General features: G+C 43.9%; 6 protein-coding genes across 6 annotated transcripts; all 6 read left to right on the top strand.

Annotated features, from left to right (window-relative positions):
* Positions 1–1,912: 1,912 nt before the first annotated feature.
* DFL_006734 (uncharacterized protein) lies at positions 1,913–3,231 on the top strand (the record flags this gene model as incomplete). Its single annotated transcript, XM_067636208.1, has 3 exons — positions 1,913–2,081; positions 2,171–2,602; positions 2,678–3,231. 3 exons carry the CDS (start codon positions 1,913–1,915, stop codon positions 3,229–3,231), a joined length of 1,155 nt encoding a protein of 384 aa, XP_067487848.1.
* A 2,984-nt stretch (positions 3,232–6,215) lies between these two features.
* DFL_006733 (uncharacterized protein) lies at positions 6,216–7,487 on the top strand (the record flags this gene model as incomplete). Its single annotated transcript, XM_067636207.1, has 2 exons — positions 6,216–6,465; positions 6,526–7,487. The coding sequence occupies 2 exons, from the start codon at positions 6,216–6,218 to the stop codon at positions 7,485–7,487; spliced, it is 1,212 nt and encodes a 403-aa protein (XP_067487847.1).
* A 1,243-nt stretch (positions 7,488–8,730) lies between these two features.
* On the top strand, positions 8,731–10,341 carry DFL_006732 (uncharacterized protein; the record flags this gene model as incomplete). Its single annotated transcript, XM_067636206.1, has 2 exons — positions 8,731–8,905; positions 8,969–10,341. 2 exons carry the CDS (start codon positions 8,731–8,733, stop codon positions 10,339–10,341), a joined length of 1,548 nt encoding a protein of 515 aa, XP_067487846.1.
* A 1,089-nt stretch (positions 10,342–11,430) lies between these two features.
* Positions 11,431–12,532, top strand: DFL_006731 (uncharacterized protein; the record flags this gene model as incomplete). Its single annotated transcript, XM_067636205.1, has 6 exons — positions 11,431–11,440; positions 11,834–11,852; positions 11,929–12,055; positions 12,119–12,244; positions 12,367–12,376; positions 12,456–12,532. 6 exons carry the CDS (start codon positions 11,431–11,433, stop codon positions 12,530–12,532), a joined length of 369 nt encoding a protein of 122 aa, XP_067487845.1.
* Positions 12,533–13,192: 660 nt separating this feature from the next.
* On the top strand, positions 13,193–13,711 carry DFL_006730 (uncharacterized protein; the record flags this gene model as incomplete). Its single annotated transcript, XM_067636204.1, has 1 exon — positions 13,193–13,711. One exon carries the CDS (start codon positions 13,193–13,195, stop codon positions 13,709–13,711), a length of 519 nt encoding a protein of 172 aa, XP_067487844.1.
* Positions 13,712–14,706: 995 nt separating this feature from the next.
* DFL_006729 (uncharacterized protein) lies at positions 14,707–15,096 on the top strand (the record flags this gene model as incomplete). The annotated part of the gene is made up of 2 exons (XM_067636202.1): positions 14,707–15,002; positions 15,063–15,096. The coding sequence occupies 2 exons, from the start codon at positions 14,707–14,709 to the stop codon at positions 15,094–15,096; spliced, it is 330 nt and encodes a 109-aa protein (XP_067487843.1).
* Between the last annotated feature and the right edge of the window lie 238 nt (positions 15,097–15,334).

The following is a 15,334-nucleotide window of genomic DNA, read 5'->3' as shown; positions in this document are numbered from 1 at the left end:
GAAATTATTAGAACTTGCCTTCGGAATGCCTCTCATACAGTGGGGCATCGCTATACCTTTCGCGCTATTACTTAACTGAACAATGCATTAATGGTTTCTGACTAGAAGAGTTTGGCACAACCTGATATGCGACGATTTCGTTCGGCCTCTAGCCAACATACTTACATACGTATATACGCAATTGAGATAGTCTATCCGTTTGATACAAGATAAAATAGCATGAACTCCTCGGATCTCGGAACAGAATCATGCTGCCTACTTAGCGCCAAGGTAGGGCTGACGAAGTATGGCGGCATTTAACTCATGCGGGTGCAGGGATGTCATGTCTGTGTTGACCACGTTGGAAAATTTACCCAATCGGCTCGGATACTTCGAATGCAATTGCCGACCTGTCGAACGCTTGCATTGTGTAAGCATGACCTACGGCCTACCTAAAGGGAATCGAGCTTGGTCGATATCTCGAGAATTTATGATGCAGTGTTTGCGGCCGAGAGCCTCCGTCTATTCAAATTGCAAAAAGTCGGTTTTAACTGAATATCACGAGGCACACGAGCACAGCTCAAACCGAGCGGCTCCAGATACAAACCGTACCACATGTCCACGCGACCACCCCGAACACTCGAATTTGATGCATTTTGAGGTCGGATTATTGGAATTCCATCAATTGCTCATCTTCGTTGCATGATTACTCAATTTCAGCGAAGGGATCTTAGGATTTTTGTGGATCTTGGCCGTCAATTGTCCAAAAATGTCTCACGATGCGGGCACTAAAGCCACTGGGGGCGCAGTCTCCAGACGTAAGCGGCTGCCCCTTTGAACCCTTACCATTCTTTGCCTCGACGACCAGCCAGCGCATCTCACATCGAAGAAATTTTTTTTTTTCGATCGAACAGTAAACTATCCTTGTTCTAGAAACCTATCACGGTTCCGCATAACTAGCCAGGGCTTGTCTTGGACCCTACGAGGCTCACGTCCGAAAAGAAAAAGGTGTCGAATGCGCCTACTCGTCAAGATAGGAAGCGAAATCGTCGTAAGCCAAGCTGGCAAACCGATTAAAAATGGCAGCATTCTTATGCGGACTATTGTATGTCCGGTCGGAAACGCTGCTAAGGCCTGGGCGCCGCCCTTCCCAGCAAGTAATCGCGAGTATTCGAGATTGCATCGAACTTGGGTCAGAACATTCTAGTGCCCTGATAGGGTGACATATGATAGCCAAGCCTACGAAGCTTCACAGCTAAGACTAGGGGAAATGGGAAGATTGGACCGAGTCTCGTGCGCGCTTGAAGCAGAAAGAGATTCAAAATCCCCTTACTCAAGGCGAAGGCTGTGTCAGCTTGGGACAGCAGTGCTTCGTAGGATTGGTTCTATTTGAAGTTAGCCAGCTACGATAGTCTGACAAAGAAAAGCTTAGGTTACCTCTTCTGATTTACATTTTTTCTCTGCATAAGTTTATATTGAGCCAGTGTAGTAGTGCAGACTGTTTATTCAGGGTTATAAAGTGACCGGCGTCTGCTCCCACTGTGAACAATTATCTGCCCTGGCTTCGATGCTGACATTTGTTTCAGCCGAGACCTTTGCCTACTACTTTGGAACTCGTCTCTGAGAGAGGAATATTTCCCTTTCCTTCCTGAAGAATCTTACAATTTATTTCCCCTAACCTCATCCCTTTATCTTTATCTTTTATCCCTTTCCCTCTCTCTCTTCCACACCGTTTGCGTGTCTGCGTTGCCCACCACGCTGCTTCTGCTGCTATTTTGAGGGCACGCGACCACCTTCTACTTCCAAACCCCCTCGTTTGCTCTTCCCTCACTATTAATATCAGCGACGTTTCATTCTTTCATTGTCGAAATATCGAGTACAGTCATAGAGGGGTATTGGTTATAGACAAAGTTGTCGGACTAGACAAGTCAAGATGGTGTCTCCCAGTACACTAGATTTTGTGCTGGTAACGCTGCGGTATGCGTTAGATTGGGTGCTGGTTATCGGTTTCACTCTGGCGGCCGGATTTCTGGGGAATATCGATGGTGCACGAAGACCATTCAATCCTTATGATCCAGCGTTTAGCTTCCCGTACCATGATGGTAAGATACACCATATTCTATCGTACCTCTGTACGATTGATATTTCTTGGATCTATATATTTTTCTAACACTAGCAATGCAATCTTTAGATACTGTGTCCGTGATTGTACTCGGAATAGTCGCCATATTAGGACCGGCTGTTATTACAATGCTCTGCTGTCTCCTCGCTCCTCGATCTGCTCTCCCCGCTCTCGCAAACTATCCAAACGCTCCATCGTCTTTGGTCTGGAAGCACAAGTTACTCAACTGGAATCGAGCATGGCTTGCCCTCGGTCTTACCGATGCCCTCGCTTTTTTCATTTCAAACTGTCTAAAGAACGTCTTCGGAAAGCCCAGACCGCATATGATTTCTGTCTGCAAACCGGACTGGGACAAAGTCGCAGAGATCATAAAGACTACTAGAACTGGACCTCAGGGTATCCTTGCCTGGAACCCACTGGTCACCTCTGAGATTTGCACCACGACCGATCATGACAAACTCTCCGAGGCCTTCCGAAGCTTTCCTTCTGGGCATTCAACTAGTGAGTTCCCATGTTCTTATGCTCCGCAATTCGGAGTCTTCTCCGTACCGAGATAACTAACCCGATATCCACTAGTGTCCTTCTCCGGCCTAACATTCTTGTCGCTCTTTCTCTATTCTACTCTCGTACTAACACTCCGTAGCACTTCGACTGCTAAACTTCCTTACACCAACGCCGACGCCAAACGGTCCGATGAGTCTAATGAAAAGGACTCCCACAGCTCCGAACGTGCTTCAAAACTCCACCCACCATCGCTCCCATTAATCACCTTCGTAGTCGTAATTGCCGCCTTCTGCCTCGCAATGTGGATCGCGGCTACCCGATATCTCGACTTCAAACATGCCGGAATCGATATCTTCTCTGGTTCGCTCTTGGGATTCTTCTCTGCGATTTGCGGAACGTGGTGGTATGCTATGCCCGCCGCAGGTGGCGTTGCAAAGGGTCGAATTAGGTCTGGTTACAGAGAAGACTTCAGAAGGGGACGAAGAGGCGTGGCAGATGGAGATTACGACCGCGAACCTAGAGGGCCAATTAGTGCAGGAGAAGGGATGCTGTTAGGACATAGGGAAAGCGTGGATGAGCATGACCAGTCGAAATTTCAACCCCAGAGTTCAAGACCTATGGTTTAGATGTAGCTATAGATATGAAGAAGTGATGTGTCGGATTTGAATATGGTTTTACATGGTTTATATCGTATATTCTTCTTGGATATATATATTTTTTCTTTTCAATTTGTTTGGATTTTCTCTCTGCAATGTTGGCGTTTTGACATTTCGGCGTCCTTTTGGAAGTGTCGTTTCTTGCTATTATATCTGTTTGAACCATTCTTTATTTAGTCAACTTTATATTCGCTACATGGTACCCATGTAGTTGATTTCCTTTATACAATATATCAAAGATAAATCAATATTCTAAGAAAATTTCCTTAAGAGTTAGAAATCGAAAGCTTTGATTGATCACGATCGCCCGTGTCAGAATCTTGTGTGTTCTGTTGATTGTTCTTAGATTACATTGCGATGGAGTGATACAACATCATGTGACCATACTTAAGAAGCGCCCCAAATTTACAACGTCAACAACACCACATTTGATTATCCCGAATCGTTCCAGAACGTAGCACAAGGTACAGAACAATCTATGTTGTTATCGCATGCATAATATCATAAACGATTAACCTATATATTCTTCGAATAATATCCTGTTGCCACTTGGGAATTCTGTCAGGTCGATCAAACTTGAGTGGGATCGAGAGCATTGTTTGTGTAGAACCTATGTAGGGAAGTATATGTCATTGGGATCGTTAAGGGTCATTAGGGGTCAATTGATCAAGAAACTAACGAGTTTACCGGCACCGAAGCGTCCGGGATTGGGACCAATTGACCAAGACCATGGATGAGTATACCCACTCTTTCAATTAAAATGTTGTGATATTGAATCTGGCACTTAAGTCAAAAGCTAAGTGGCCATTTTATAAGGAATGAGATTACTTACCGTAGGAGATCCTGAGCTTTCCAACAGATAGTGTACGTTCTTCCAGATAGCTCATCCTCTGGCCAATACCCTAGTCTCTCAACTTTTTCCTTCTGGATTGAGTGAAGCTTAACCTTGTGTAACAACAAAAAAGTACATAGAAAGTTTCGAAAGGCATTTAGACCCTGCATAATTAGTTGATGCCTGGGTATATGCTTAGACATATGTATCTTTTCAATGCAGCGAAAGAGGGTAAATTCTATGGATGAGGTGTATGGTTTGTATGCGCGAGTGCGGAGTTAAGCTTGTAAGCTGGCCGTCCTAACCCCCACTATACTACCAGGCTGTCTTGGGGATAAACGAATTGATCAATTGAACTAAACCTCTCACACTCGAAAAAACCCGCGATTATGTGACAATGCAATTGGGAGCTTTGAATTCACACTGGTAACCACGGCTTAAGAGAAACCCTTACATCTGTAAATATGGATATCTCAATCTGTTGCTTGGGAGAGCTGTGTGAACTGCACTGATAGGGGGGAATGATTTACAAGTTTATAAAGCGACCTAACTCGCTTCGATCTTACTTAAGTCTTCAATCTCAACCTACCAGTCCGAAAACCAAAAGCATCTTGCATCTTGCTAGATACAAATATTAATATCTACCGATATCTAAGCGAATCTTCGTATATATATATTCACCAAGCGAAAATGAAGATATCACAAGTTCTTCAAGGCTTGGTTCCTCTAGTCATCCCGGCTACTCTTGCTACCCCTATCAATAATGTATATATACCACGTCAAGCACTTTGCGTTCCAAACAACTGCTATCAGGCGCTTACAAATGATCCCGCCATCGCTACCAGTACCTGTTCTGAGATCCTCGCTAGAATACCCCCAACGGTAGCCATAACGCAATGCGATTTCGCAGCAAACCCAGACTGATATCGAGATGGTATATGATGCGACCATCACCCTTACAGTTCTTTCATCGAACGGGGGAGGTCGGCTATGCCGGGCTAAGCGTAGCAATGAAGAAATTGAAACAGCGTGCGGCGATACCCCTCCGACTTTAGTGGCGCATGTAATTGCTTGATCGGTGTCGGAGTTTTTAATATATCTACGCTTGCTCCAACCAGAACAACCGTTCATATCACAATCGGCGATGTCGTCAGCATAGTGGCTAGTACGGCCACCGCAACCGGTGCCCTCACAGTCACAGAGACATGTTCTCCAACCGGGAATTCAGTTGCCAACGAAGCTTTCCAGTCCGGCCAACTCGCCCCCCTGGTATCTTGTTCTAGTCGGTGTAGATAGCGAAGTTGGAGGCTATAGCATAGTGGAAGATCCAACTCTTTCAAATCATGACCATATCGAGTTTTCAATACTTCAGCTTTCAAAAACACTGATTTCCCAGTACTCCAAAGCCAACATTGCGCAGGATGTAAAGACCTGCCCTGGTGTTGATTATACTCTTTCCTTTTCCTACAGATTTGAGGGTAGAGCTGGTCCTGGAAGCTACCTGGTCACATTTATTGAGGGTTACCGATATTAATAACGGACCTTTTACGTGGACTCGGGTGGGTTCTATTCCATTTAGAGCGACGGCTTTTACAATGGAGTTGCGAATTGATTTGGTGAACGAATTTTTCATTCTAGAGAATCTATATCTTAGGTTATTTGATGTTAGTCCGGCTTAAGATTGAATTGTAAGGTACATAGTGCTTTTGATTTCTGTTGTCCGATATGCGTGGGGCTTTGGACGTTAGAATCCTAGAAGGGGGAGAGGGCTCAATGCTCGGTTTTGAATTCATGGAATTTATGAGATTGGCTATTAATACTACGACTTTAACAATCCCAAACTTCTTCATACAGTTCAATTTAGTTTTCCAAACATTCTTTAAACTCATAGAGATGCTCCGTAGCCTCATTATCGAGAGAGTTCTTGCCTCATACCCTGACCGTTAAGGATTTAAGCTTTAGCCAAGCCGTCACTAACTATAAAGTAAGAACCATTACCTACTTCTTTCTTCATCGTAAACACGTTTTAAACAACCTAATCGACTATGTAAACGCAACAACATTATTAACATGACGACCAGCACATTTTATTGAAGGGGTCTATAGCTATATATGTCTTAGAATGAAGACAACTCGATATTCAGTTTCCCGACAGAGGGCTTGCCAGTCATGTTCTAATGCTAAAGCAAAATGCGACCGCAAAGCTGAAATATGTAGCCGATGTGCCACACGCGGCCTCTCCTGCGTCTATCCATCCTCAACTCCGGCGGTAACACAAAATATAACAAATGCCACCAGCGAAGCAGAGATCAATCTTCAGACCTCGGATTCTAAAACTATTCCTATCGACAATATATTCCTAGATTTGAGCAGTCAGTTTTCTTCACAGTGCACAGTAAATTACTTTTTTTTTCTAAATTAATTTGTGACAGGCACTGCTAGTGTTTCCTCACTCCCTCCAGGCAATCCAAACCCCAACATTCCAACTCTCGACTTTTCAAATCTCGAACTCATATGCCCTATAAATGCAGACGACATTAACATGCGCTGGATGCGCACTTATATTCCCTTGCCCGAACAAATTCCCAAAGTTTACTCCCCCGCCACCATGACTTTCATCCGCAGGATTCTCAAATCATACTCGGCTATTACGGTCCGCAGCCGTGGGGTACCTCCATTTATCCACCCGCTGCAAATGACAGTAAAATCAACTTCACCACTCGCCACCTGTCTAAGTCTAGTTCGAATTTGCGACAACTTATTACCCGGGAGCGATGAAGCTGTTGCGGGGGTGCTGATGCGGGAGATGCAGTATATCTATATGCAACGTACAACCTACGACGATATGACGTTACTCAGCGCCTTTCAAGCATATTTAATTTACTCAATGGTTTTGTTCTTTCAACTTGGTAGAGCGACTGACTCCTTCTTACGACAAGCCGTAATAGCTCTCCAAGAGCTTGCATGCTCGAGTTCCCGGCACGGGCTTCTATGCTTGGCTGAACAGATTCCCGCTCGACCTAAATGGGAGGCTTGGATTGTTACAGAGGCTAAACGGCGAACGTTATACACGATGTATCTTTTCGACAGTGTGCTTTCGGCGCAAGACGGCCTTCCAGTCTATCTCGGTACTGAATTGAAGGGGCTTCCCGCACCGGGGAGCAAAACACTATGGCAAGCACAAGCTCGACACGATTGGGAGACTATTTACGACCTACATCTAGCGGACTGGGGAGGGGAAACATTTCGGATCGATATGCTCTGGCCCGTTTTTGCGGCTTCTGATGATGCTGAGGTTGTTAAAAAGCGTAACAGAACGGACCGCTGGTTGGAAAATCTCGATGAGTTTGGAACCATGATATATGCGGTCACAAGTTCTACGCATGGCGATTGACTTTTTAAATATTTGTCTATTCTTTATATTACAGGAACAATGGCATGACTGAAACTATGGTTTATCTAATGCCCTCGGAGCTTCCTCAAGCGAAATAATCTCAACATGCATCTTTCCCAATAGACCTCTCAGCAAAAACTTCGAGTATCCTGTCGTTCCTTTTACCGGTAACTCTAAGACATTGTCGTAAATAACATAGATCATAATCCAGATCGACCAGGTGATAGATAATACTCATCACACGCTCGAGAGACTTAACTCAGACTTTTGAATGCCGTTATATTGGCGTGTATGATATCTAGGATCTCTCAGATAAGAAGACGTACGACAATCACTGTATCCACATTTTTTGCTCTTAAAGTTTGCTCCAATGCATTTCCCGCGCCAGCGTACCATCTCGTCTTCTGAAGCACGATATTATTCTCATCAACCACAAAACGAGGGCCGATTTGCACATCCACAGACTCAGCTTCGAATAAACCGTATCCTTTGACTTGTTTCGTGAAGGGTGCTCTGTCGCTTCTGTGGAGTTCGGGTTGGGATTTATTCAAAAAGAAAAGAGTTATAAATATGCTTGAGTCGTGGGGCTTTGCGTGCAGGGCATCGTTCCAGCGAGAACAATTAGCAATGAAAACTTGTTCTTCGGGTGTATCTTTGACGGCATCTATAAGAATTGTCATCCAGTCCAAATTGAGGACTGTGTAATTTTATTGAAGCTTGTTGGACCGGCGGGCGCCATTTCAAATATTTCTGAATGAACGTGAATATTCAAACCGATCATAAATTTTGAAAGACACCATAGCAGAGGGCGAATGGTAATTTTGCTATATTTATATTCAGCTCAATGCTTTGGTATCTTTTTCGTAACGGATTGGATTGGACAGTAACATATGCGACCAAAGCTCAATTTGTTTTAACTTCCCGGAGGCGGCGCACCTCCCTTTATGACGTCTGCAGTGGGTATGAGACTAGGCGGCCCGGACTTCAGAATCTCAGCTCCTTCAACTCCGGGCCTAACTTTAACAGACAAATGTCAGGTCCGGACCCGCCCTAAAGTCTCGATCTTGAGTCATGTCGGCCGCCGGCCGAATTAAACAAGAAATATCTAAATATCTATATTATGAACCGAAGACCTTTCTTAAGATACTCAAATCTCTTCTATAATATTTGCTAGATACCGATTAATACAAAACAATTCTTATCACATTAATTAACTTTTCTCCATTTACTCGCGACATAAAGTATGAGCAAAAATGCAACAGATTCTACTTCACCAAATGACTCGAGGTCGACACCGATGTCAAATACAGAGTCAACCTCTGCAGAGCCTCCTTACAGTGTATTTGACCATCAACAAAGGGCATTAATTGTCTTAATAATTTCTATAGCCGCGACATGTGAGGCTCCTAGATTTCAATGTACATTGTTGCACAATTGGTACAATCAACGCATTTCACTAATCTAATATAATACACATACAGTTTCGGGCTTCGCATCAAACATATATTTCCCAGCCCTACCAACAATCGCGCATGACTTCAGTATTTCGATAGAACTCATCAATCTCACTGTTACTTCATATCTCGTTTTCCAGGGGCTTGCTCCCAGTCTTTGGGGCCCGATATCTGATGTAAAGGGACGCCGTGTCGCATATTGCTTCACATTCCTTGTCTTTCTCGGCGCTTGCATTGGTCTCGCCGAATCAAAGAATTATGCTACCTTCATAGTCCTTAGATGCCTACAGAGTACAGGCAGCGCGAGTACCATTGCGATTGGTTCCGGAGTAATCGGTGACATTACTACACGCGACAACCGCGGTGGGTTTATGGGTATCTTCCAAGCGGGTTTATTGGTACCCGTTGCCATAGGACCGGTAATTGGAGGCGCATTGGCAGGATCTCTGGGATGGAGATCTATATTTTGGTTTTTGGCCATTTATAGCGGTATATTCCTAATAGGGTTGACTCTCCTGTTGCCAGAGACGCTGAGGTCAATTGTTGGGAATGGCAGTCTGAAGCCGTCGAGCCTGTTGGCCAAGTACCCGCTAAATCTGTACCAAAGGTCCAGCAAAACTAAGCGGGAATTCGAGCCTACAGACTTTGACATTGGTACCACGAAAAAGCGAGTTGATATCATAGGTCCCTTCCGTATTCTCGTCAGCAAACAGGCTGCACCGATCATTGTTTATCTCGCCCTTTACTACGCTGTATGGCAGATGAGCATTACAGCGATGTCAAGTCTTTTCGAAGAAAAATACGGCCTCAATGAGATGGAAATTGGCCTTACCTTTATCGCCAATGGTGTAGGCTCCATGGTTGGTACTTTAGTCACTGGTAAAATCCTCGATATCGACTATCACCGCGTTAAAACTCAATATGAGGCTCAGACAACCACGGATTCTGAACAAGGCGACAGTTCCCGTACTGCCCGAGAATCGGATTTCCCCCTGGAAAAAGCACGTCTTCGTCTCGTCCCGATATTTTCCGGATTACAAGGTTTATCTATCATTCTCTTCGGCTGGACGATACATTACCCGCACCAATTACACATCGCTGTACCTATTATATCTACGTTTATTACCGGTTGGACTGCAATTTCTACCCAATCCGTTGTTACAACCTACCTGGTTGATATCTTTCATGACCGTAGCGCGGCTGCCAGTGCGAGCCTTAATCTTGCCAGGTGCTTGTTCGCTGCTGGGGGCACGAGTTTTGTTATGCCTATGATTAATGGTATTGGGGTTGGACCTACGTTTTCTGTTTGTGCTGCGGTACAAGTAGTGGGATTACTAGGTCTCGTTGTACAATGGAGATTTGGAGCCAAGTGGAGGATAGAGGCTGAGAGAAAGAAATAGGTTGGAGAAAGAAAAGAAACCAAGTCTGCGTGGTGCTTTAGAGTATATGCGTAGATAGCGCCTAGTACCTGCCTTGAGAAAGAAATCATAAACCCTATGTATCTAGATCATTAATATAGATAAAAGCATGCATATATTAATAATGTTTCGTTTTTCGAGGTCCCCGTCGAGCTAATTCATCCATCTGTATGACTAGACATACAGCTGATAAAGGTTACTTTCAAAAACGACTATACTATGCACAGATATCTGTAATCCATATTCCATGCTTAAACGTACATCTCTATACTATTTTCAACCCGGCATGCTGGCGGCTGGCAGGCGGATAGTATTTTCGGTTGAGAGAAAGGATCTCTACTAATATAGAATAACAGTAGTTGCGATGCCTACTTAACCGCTTCCAGCTGCTAAGAAGCCGTTGTAAGAACGATTGAAGACATTTGTACAAGACAGGTCCTCTTTGATTTGCACCATCACAATTTCACGAACTGCATCCAAAGTCCAATCTCGACCTTCTGGGGCGATTTGTTTTCTCAGCTAGATCGAACAGAGTCTGCAACGAGATCTGATACTTTCCCATTTTACCATATATACGTCCAAGGGTGAGATGTATTTAGAATCCATCTTGTTCTATGGCCAGCCGGATTGCGTATTCTTCCACTTCTTCATTCTTTCCGGGAGTTTTATGGCTCCCTCGAAGTCTCCAGTATTTTCGAACGTCCGAAGGATGTCAAACATGTTCCCGCGAACGATATGCTGCCATCGCTGCTCGGTACCCGGTAGAAATGGAACTGAATGATCAAGATTTTTTCGCTATTCTATCGTCGAATTTATCCGTGCTACTCAACAGAATCTCCCAACAGTCGATTGCGAGTGGGTGATCACCCATTCCGATATCCTCGTAGGTTATCAGGGCTTGAGTCGATAGTGTTGCAATGGCTGGATATTTCTGGGCTGAGCTGGACCCGTTGGTGCTAGGCATAATTGGGCTAAGTGTACAGGAATCGGATCTTTGTTGGGAAAAACATAAATATCAGGCAGTTTCTTGAAGTGAATGCTGTGAAGAAATGCCGCATCCCGAATTCTGATATGAATTTAGGTAAGTGAACGGCGACGCTGTCAAAGGTATTAAACTCGAAAGTTGAGGATGGGCCGTTGGCGACGCCCCGCGAGAGTCCTTTCAGAATCAATTAATGGTGTATTATAATATATAGACTGCATGATAAAGCAGTCTTGATTTTAGAGATTCTGTATATAATACCGCGTTAGAAGAACAGCCCCTGACGGTCAGCCATTGACAGCTCGACAGTATTAGAGACTTTCGGATTGACCATATCATTTAGGTCGTTGGACAATTGAGCTATTACTAGGTTTCTAGCCAAGAGACAGGACCATATATAACCCTTAGCATACCTAGGTATATACCTAAGTATTAGGTAGGTAGCCGTCGTAGAATTCTAGAGCCTTTAAATTGCACGACAAAATTATCTAGAACGACGACGCCGACATAGGTGCGCACTACTCAAAAATACAACGTAAATACAAAATTATTGATAAATGGACCTAACTGTAACTGGAACATTATAGTTTTACCCCGAACACTCTCGCCAACTTGTCTCAATCACCTTTTCAACCCAACTCCAAGATAACATTTAACCCAGCTTGTGATTACCTTGTTCACGAAAACGTGACGCCGATGCTAAAAATGTTTCGAGTAAGTGTTCCAAATCCTTCTCACCGCGTTCAATTCACCTAACGATTAAAAAAATATACAAAGGTATCTAGGACAACATTACTCCCCCGAGCCCGAGCTCGAATTCCTGGTCGTCCCTTGGCCTTCCATCCTAACCGAGCTCTCCAAAGACGTTCAACGTTTAATTATACCTCATTGTTCGAAGAGTTGGTAGGTATCCTATAATGACCTCACATTCGGTCCCTTCATTTCAAGTTAACTTTGTTTCCCTTTATTACTAGAAGTAAAAGGTACATTAGGAAACAGTCCTTGTAACCCTTTCCCTTGTACAGGTGGTAGATGGTAAGTTATCCCTTTCAAATCATAACAAATCTTAGCTCTATGTCCAGATATATACTAACTTATCTATAATGTTAAACAGTTGATACCAAAGCTGCTGGTATACGGATCTTTCTCTATGAAGTCACCTGCGGAAGAGAATTGGAAGTCCAGCTATGAAACATCGAAAATTGATAAGACGGATTATCAAATACGACCGATGCAGGAAGAGCCAATGGAACTCCAGTCTACAACAAAATTGGCTCCTTATATTTATTTGGCAGACAGAGTCGATAACCTGGAGGCTGTGTTAGAAGATGTACTCGTGCGCAAATAAACCACTTGCTTACCTTGGAATATCTGGGGGCTTAAGGTCACATACAAAACAATGGAGAGGTAGAGCCTCACACATTTTTCTTACTTTTGTTTTTAGATAGGGTTATCGACAACTTGGAGCCATTGTTAACTCACAGGGGCCCATACGGATTCCGTTCTAGTGAATATAAGAACGATTCGGAGGACCAGGGCTCCGTTTCTTTTGGACAAAAGTAATCCTAACGAGACCGGTCTAGTAATGGTAAATTGAAAGTTTCCAATGTTCATGTATATAAGCAAAAGGTTGCACGGAGCCTATTCTATAGAAGCAAGTGTCGTTACCTGGTATACGGCGAGATCTGTAGAAAGCTCGAGCCCCATAGCTACAGACCCAATTGCCCCGACCTCAAAACATCTAGCAACCTCTAGATCCATAGAACTGATCTCATCAACAACTTTCTAATCTAAGACTTCCTACCAATCTACCTCCAAGACGCCCATTTTGATCCATCAAGTCATTCCAACATGTCGACCTCTCCCCGACCAGAAAGGGGTGCTACGTGTACTACCCTAACTCTTCCCGACTCAAAATCCGGCACCAGTACCGGGATTCCTCAAGGAGGACGTCTCGAGAAACACCCCAAAGCTACTGAAGCCGAGGCTGCAGAAGCCGCCAAAAAACGCGAATGTCTTCAAAAGGCCGCTACTAAAAAACTCGGGGCCGTTCAAAAACTTGCTGAGTTATCCTTGGACGCCGAAATCCCTGAAACGAAAAAAGCCCGTAAGGCGATGAATCGGTACCTTGGTGAAGCTTTGGACGTTTTTGAAGTCCTGGGACCTGAGTTTGAAGCCGTCATCGCGTTGAAGGTTATGAGAGGGATTGAAAGTAAGTCTCTGAAGGAGACCGTTGCGGCTCTGATGTGGGATAAGGAGTGGAGGCTCCATGAGGTTGCGACCATCTTGAGGGCTAGTGTTGAGTATGTGCAATTTGAATTCCTAGTTTATGACTCCTCTTTGCAGGCTTTGATTATCCGAGGGCCTTGACACTGGCTAACTATCGATCGTTGCGAGGCTAGTAAAGTGGTATGGGAGCTTTGAGTCTTGCCTCATTGATTTTGACGGATCAATAAGGTCTAACCTGAAGGATTGGAGGGTTTCTTTATTGAGTCTGAGCGAAGGACTTATAAAGTCTTAATTCTTCTTTTTGTGGAGGACTTTACCCATACAGACACTTTTTCCATATTTTACAGAAGGAGAATATAGGAATATATTCTCTGGGCATGTGATGGATAATTGCACAACGGTCTGAACTGTTTGATCAATAAAAAGGAAATTTTGGACTCAGGATAATTCCATGCATCTCTAAAACGTTGATTTCGAAACTTCGAAAGAACCGTACGAGAACAATGAACAAGATAATTAAGTATATTGCTGTACACTCTCTTGAAAAATGTTCCTTTCCAGGGCGGACATCAGAAGGGACGGTAGATTCATAGTACATACCGCCTATCGGCCTAAGCTTCTTGGTTTCTATGTATAATTTGTCGGTCACTATTTCTTCATGTACCCAATGGATCCCATGTGCCTCAATCGAGGAGTGACTTCGATATTGGAAGCCTGCAGGAACGAAGCTGCCTCTAGGCATCGAACTAGGTACTTACAGATATATGTTTTGCTCAATATATTGTAGTCTGGGACTCGGCAAGTTCCGATACTAACAACATGCAGTATACCGGTTAACGCTGTAGGATTAATGTCTGAGAAGACGGGATCTTGCGGGGTCAAAAATTAGTGAATCATGACATCGAATTAGGACCTTGAGGTGTCGCTTTAGCAAAATTATTTAAGTAGATAGCAATATTTACGATTCCCGAGCGAAGTTGGTAGGAGACTAAGCAGAGCCGAAATGCATTATGGAATCATCTCCAACCCACCTACATTCAATTTACGAAGAGACCAAGATAATTTTCCCAGAACTCAACAAATATAACGAATACGATAGTACATCCAGTTTCTATCTTATGGCAGAAGACGAAACCATGCCACTTCCAGACGCCGATAAAAAGCTCGCCGCTATCAAAAAGCTCTCAGAGCTATCATATAATTCCAAAAAGGCAGGGTCCAACGAGGACCGTGGTTGGAATGGGGTGACGAAATACATCTCGAACGCAAGAGATATCCTCAAAGTCCTCGGTCCGGACTACGATGAAGCTGTAGCTTTGGGAGTCGTCCGAGGAATCAATCGAGGGGAACTCAAGGAAACTATCGCCGCGATCATGTGGGATAAAGAGTGGAAGCTCGAAACCGTTATTAAAATTTTGAAGGCGGTTATTCAGTAGGTCTTTCTGTTATTGTGGACCCCGTCCAGGGATGTTTCTGTTAACTAGTGGTCTAGGAAGGAGATTTGGGAGCCAACCGTTTTGAATTGATTTTGTTTCGAGCAAAGCGAAATCTATCTGAGGATCGGAATGATTATAATTCGACGCTCGAACACTATACAATACGTATCTTTTTGTCTATAGGAACTGGTCTAGTGTTTTGTGGGCTTGTGGTGGAATTCTGGATATTCGCGTGTTCTTATCTTTCTGATTTCCTTTTCATGGATAGAAATGGCAGTTGTTAGCATGCATATGGCAACATGACCTTGGCTTTAAAGCTTAGGGACCG

This window comes from Arthrobotrys flagrans (genome assembly GCF_004000055.1).
Source record: "Arthrobotrys flagrans strain CBS H-5679 chromosome Unknown unitig_8, whole genome shotgun sequence".
Classification (NCBI taxonomy): domain Eukaryota; kingdom Fungi; phylum Ascomycota; class Orbiliomycetes; order Orbiliales; family Orbiliaceae; genus Arthrobotrys; species Arthrobotrys flagrans.
The sequence above is the reverse complement of the archived record's forward strand: the minus strand, read 5'-3'. Positions and strand labels throughout refer to the sequence as shown.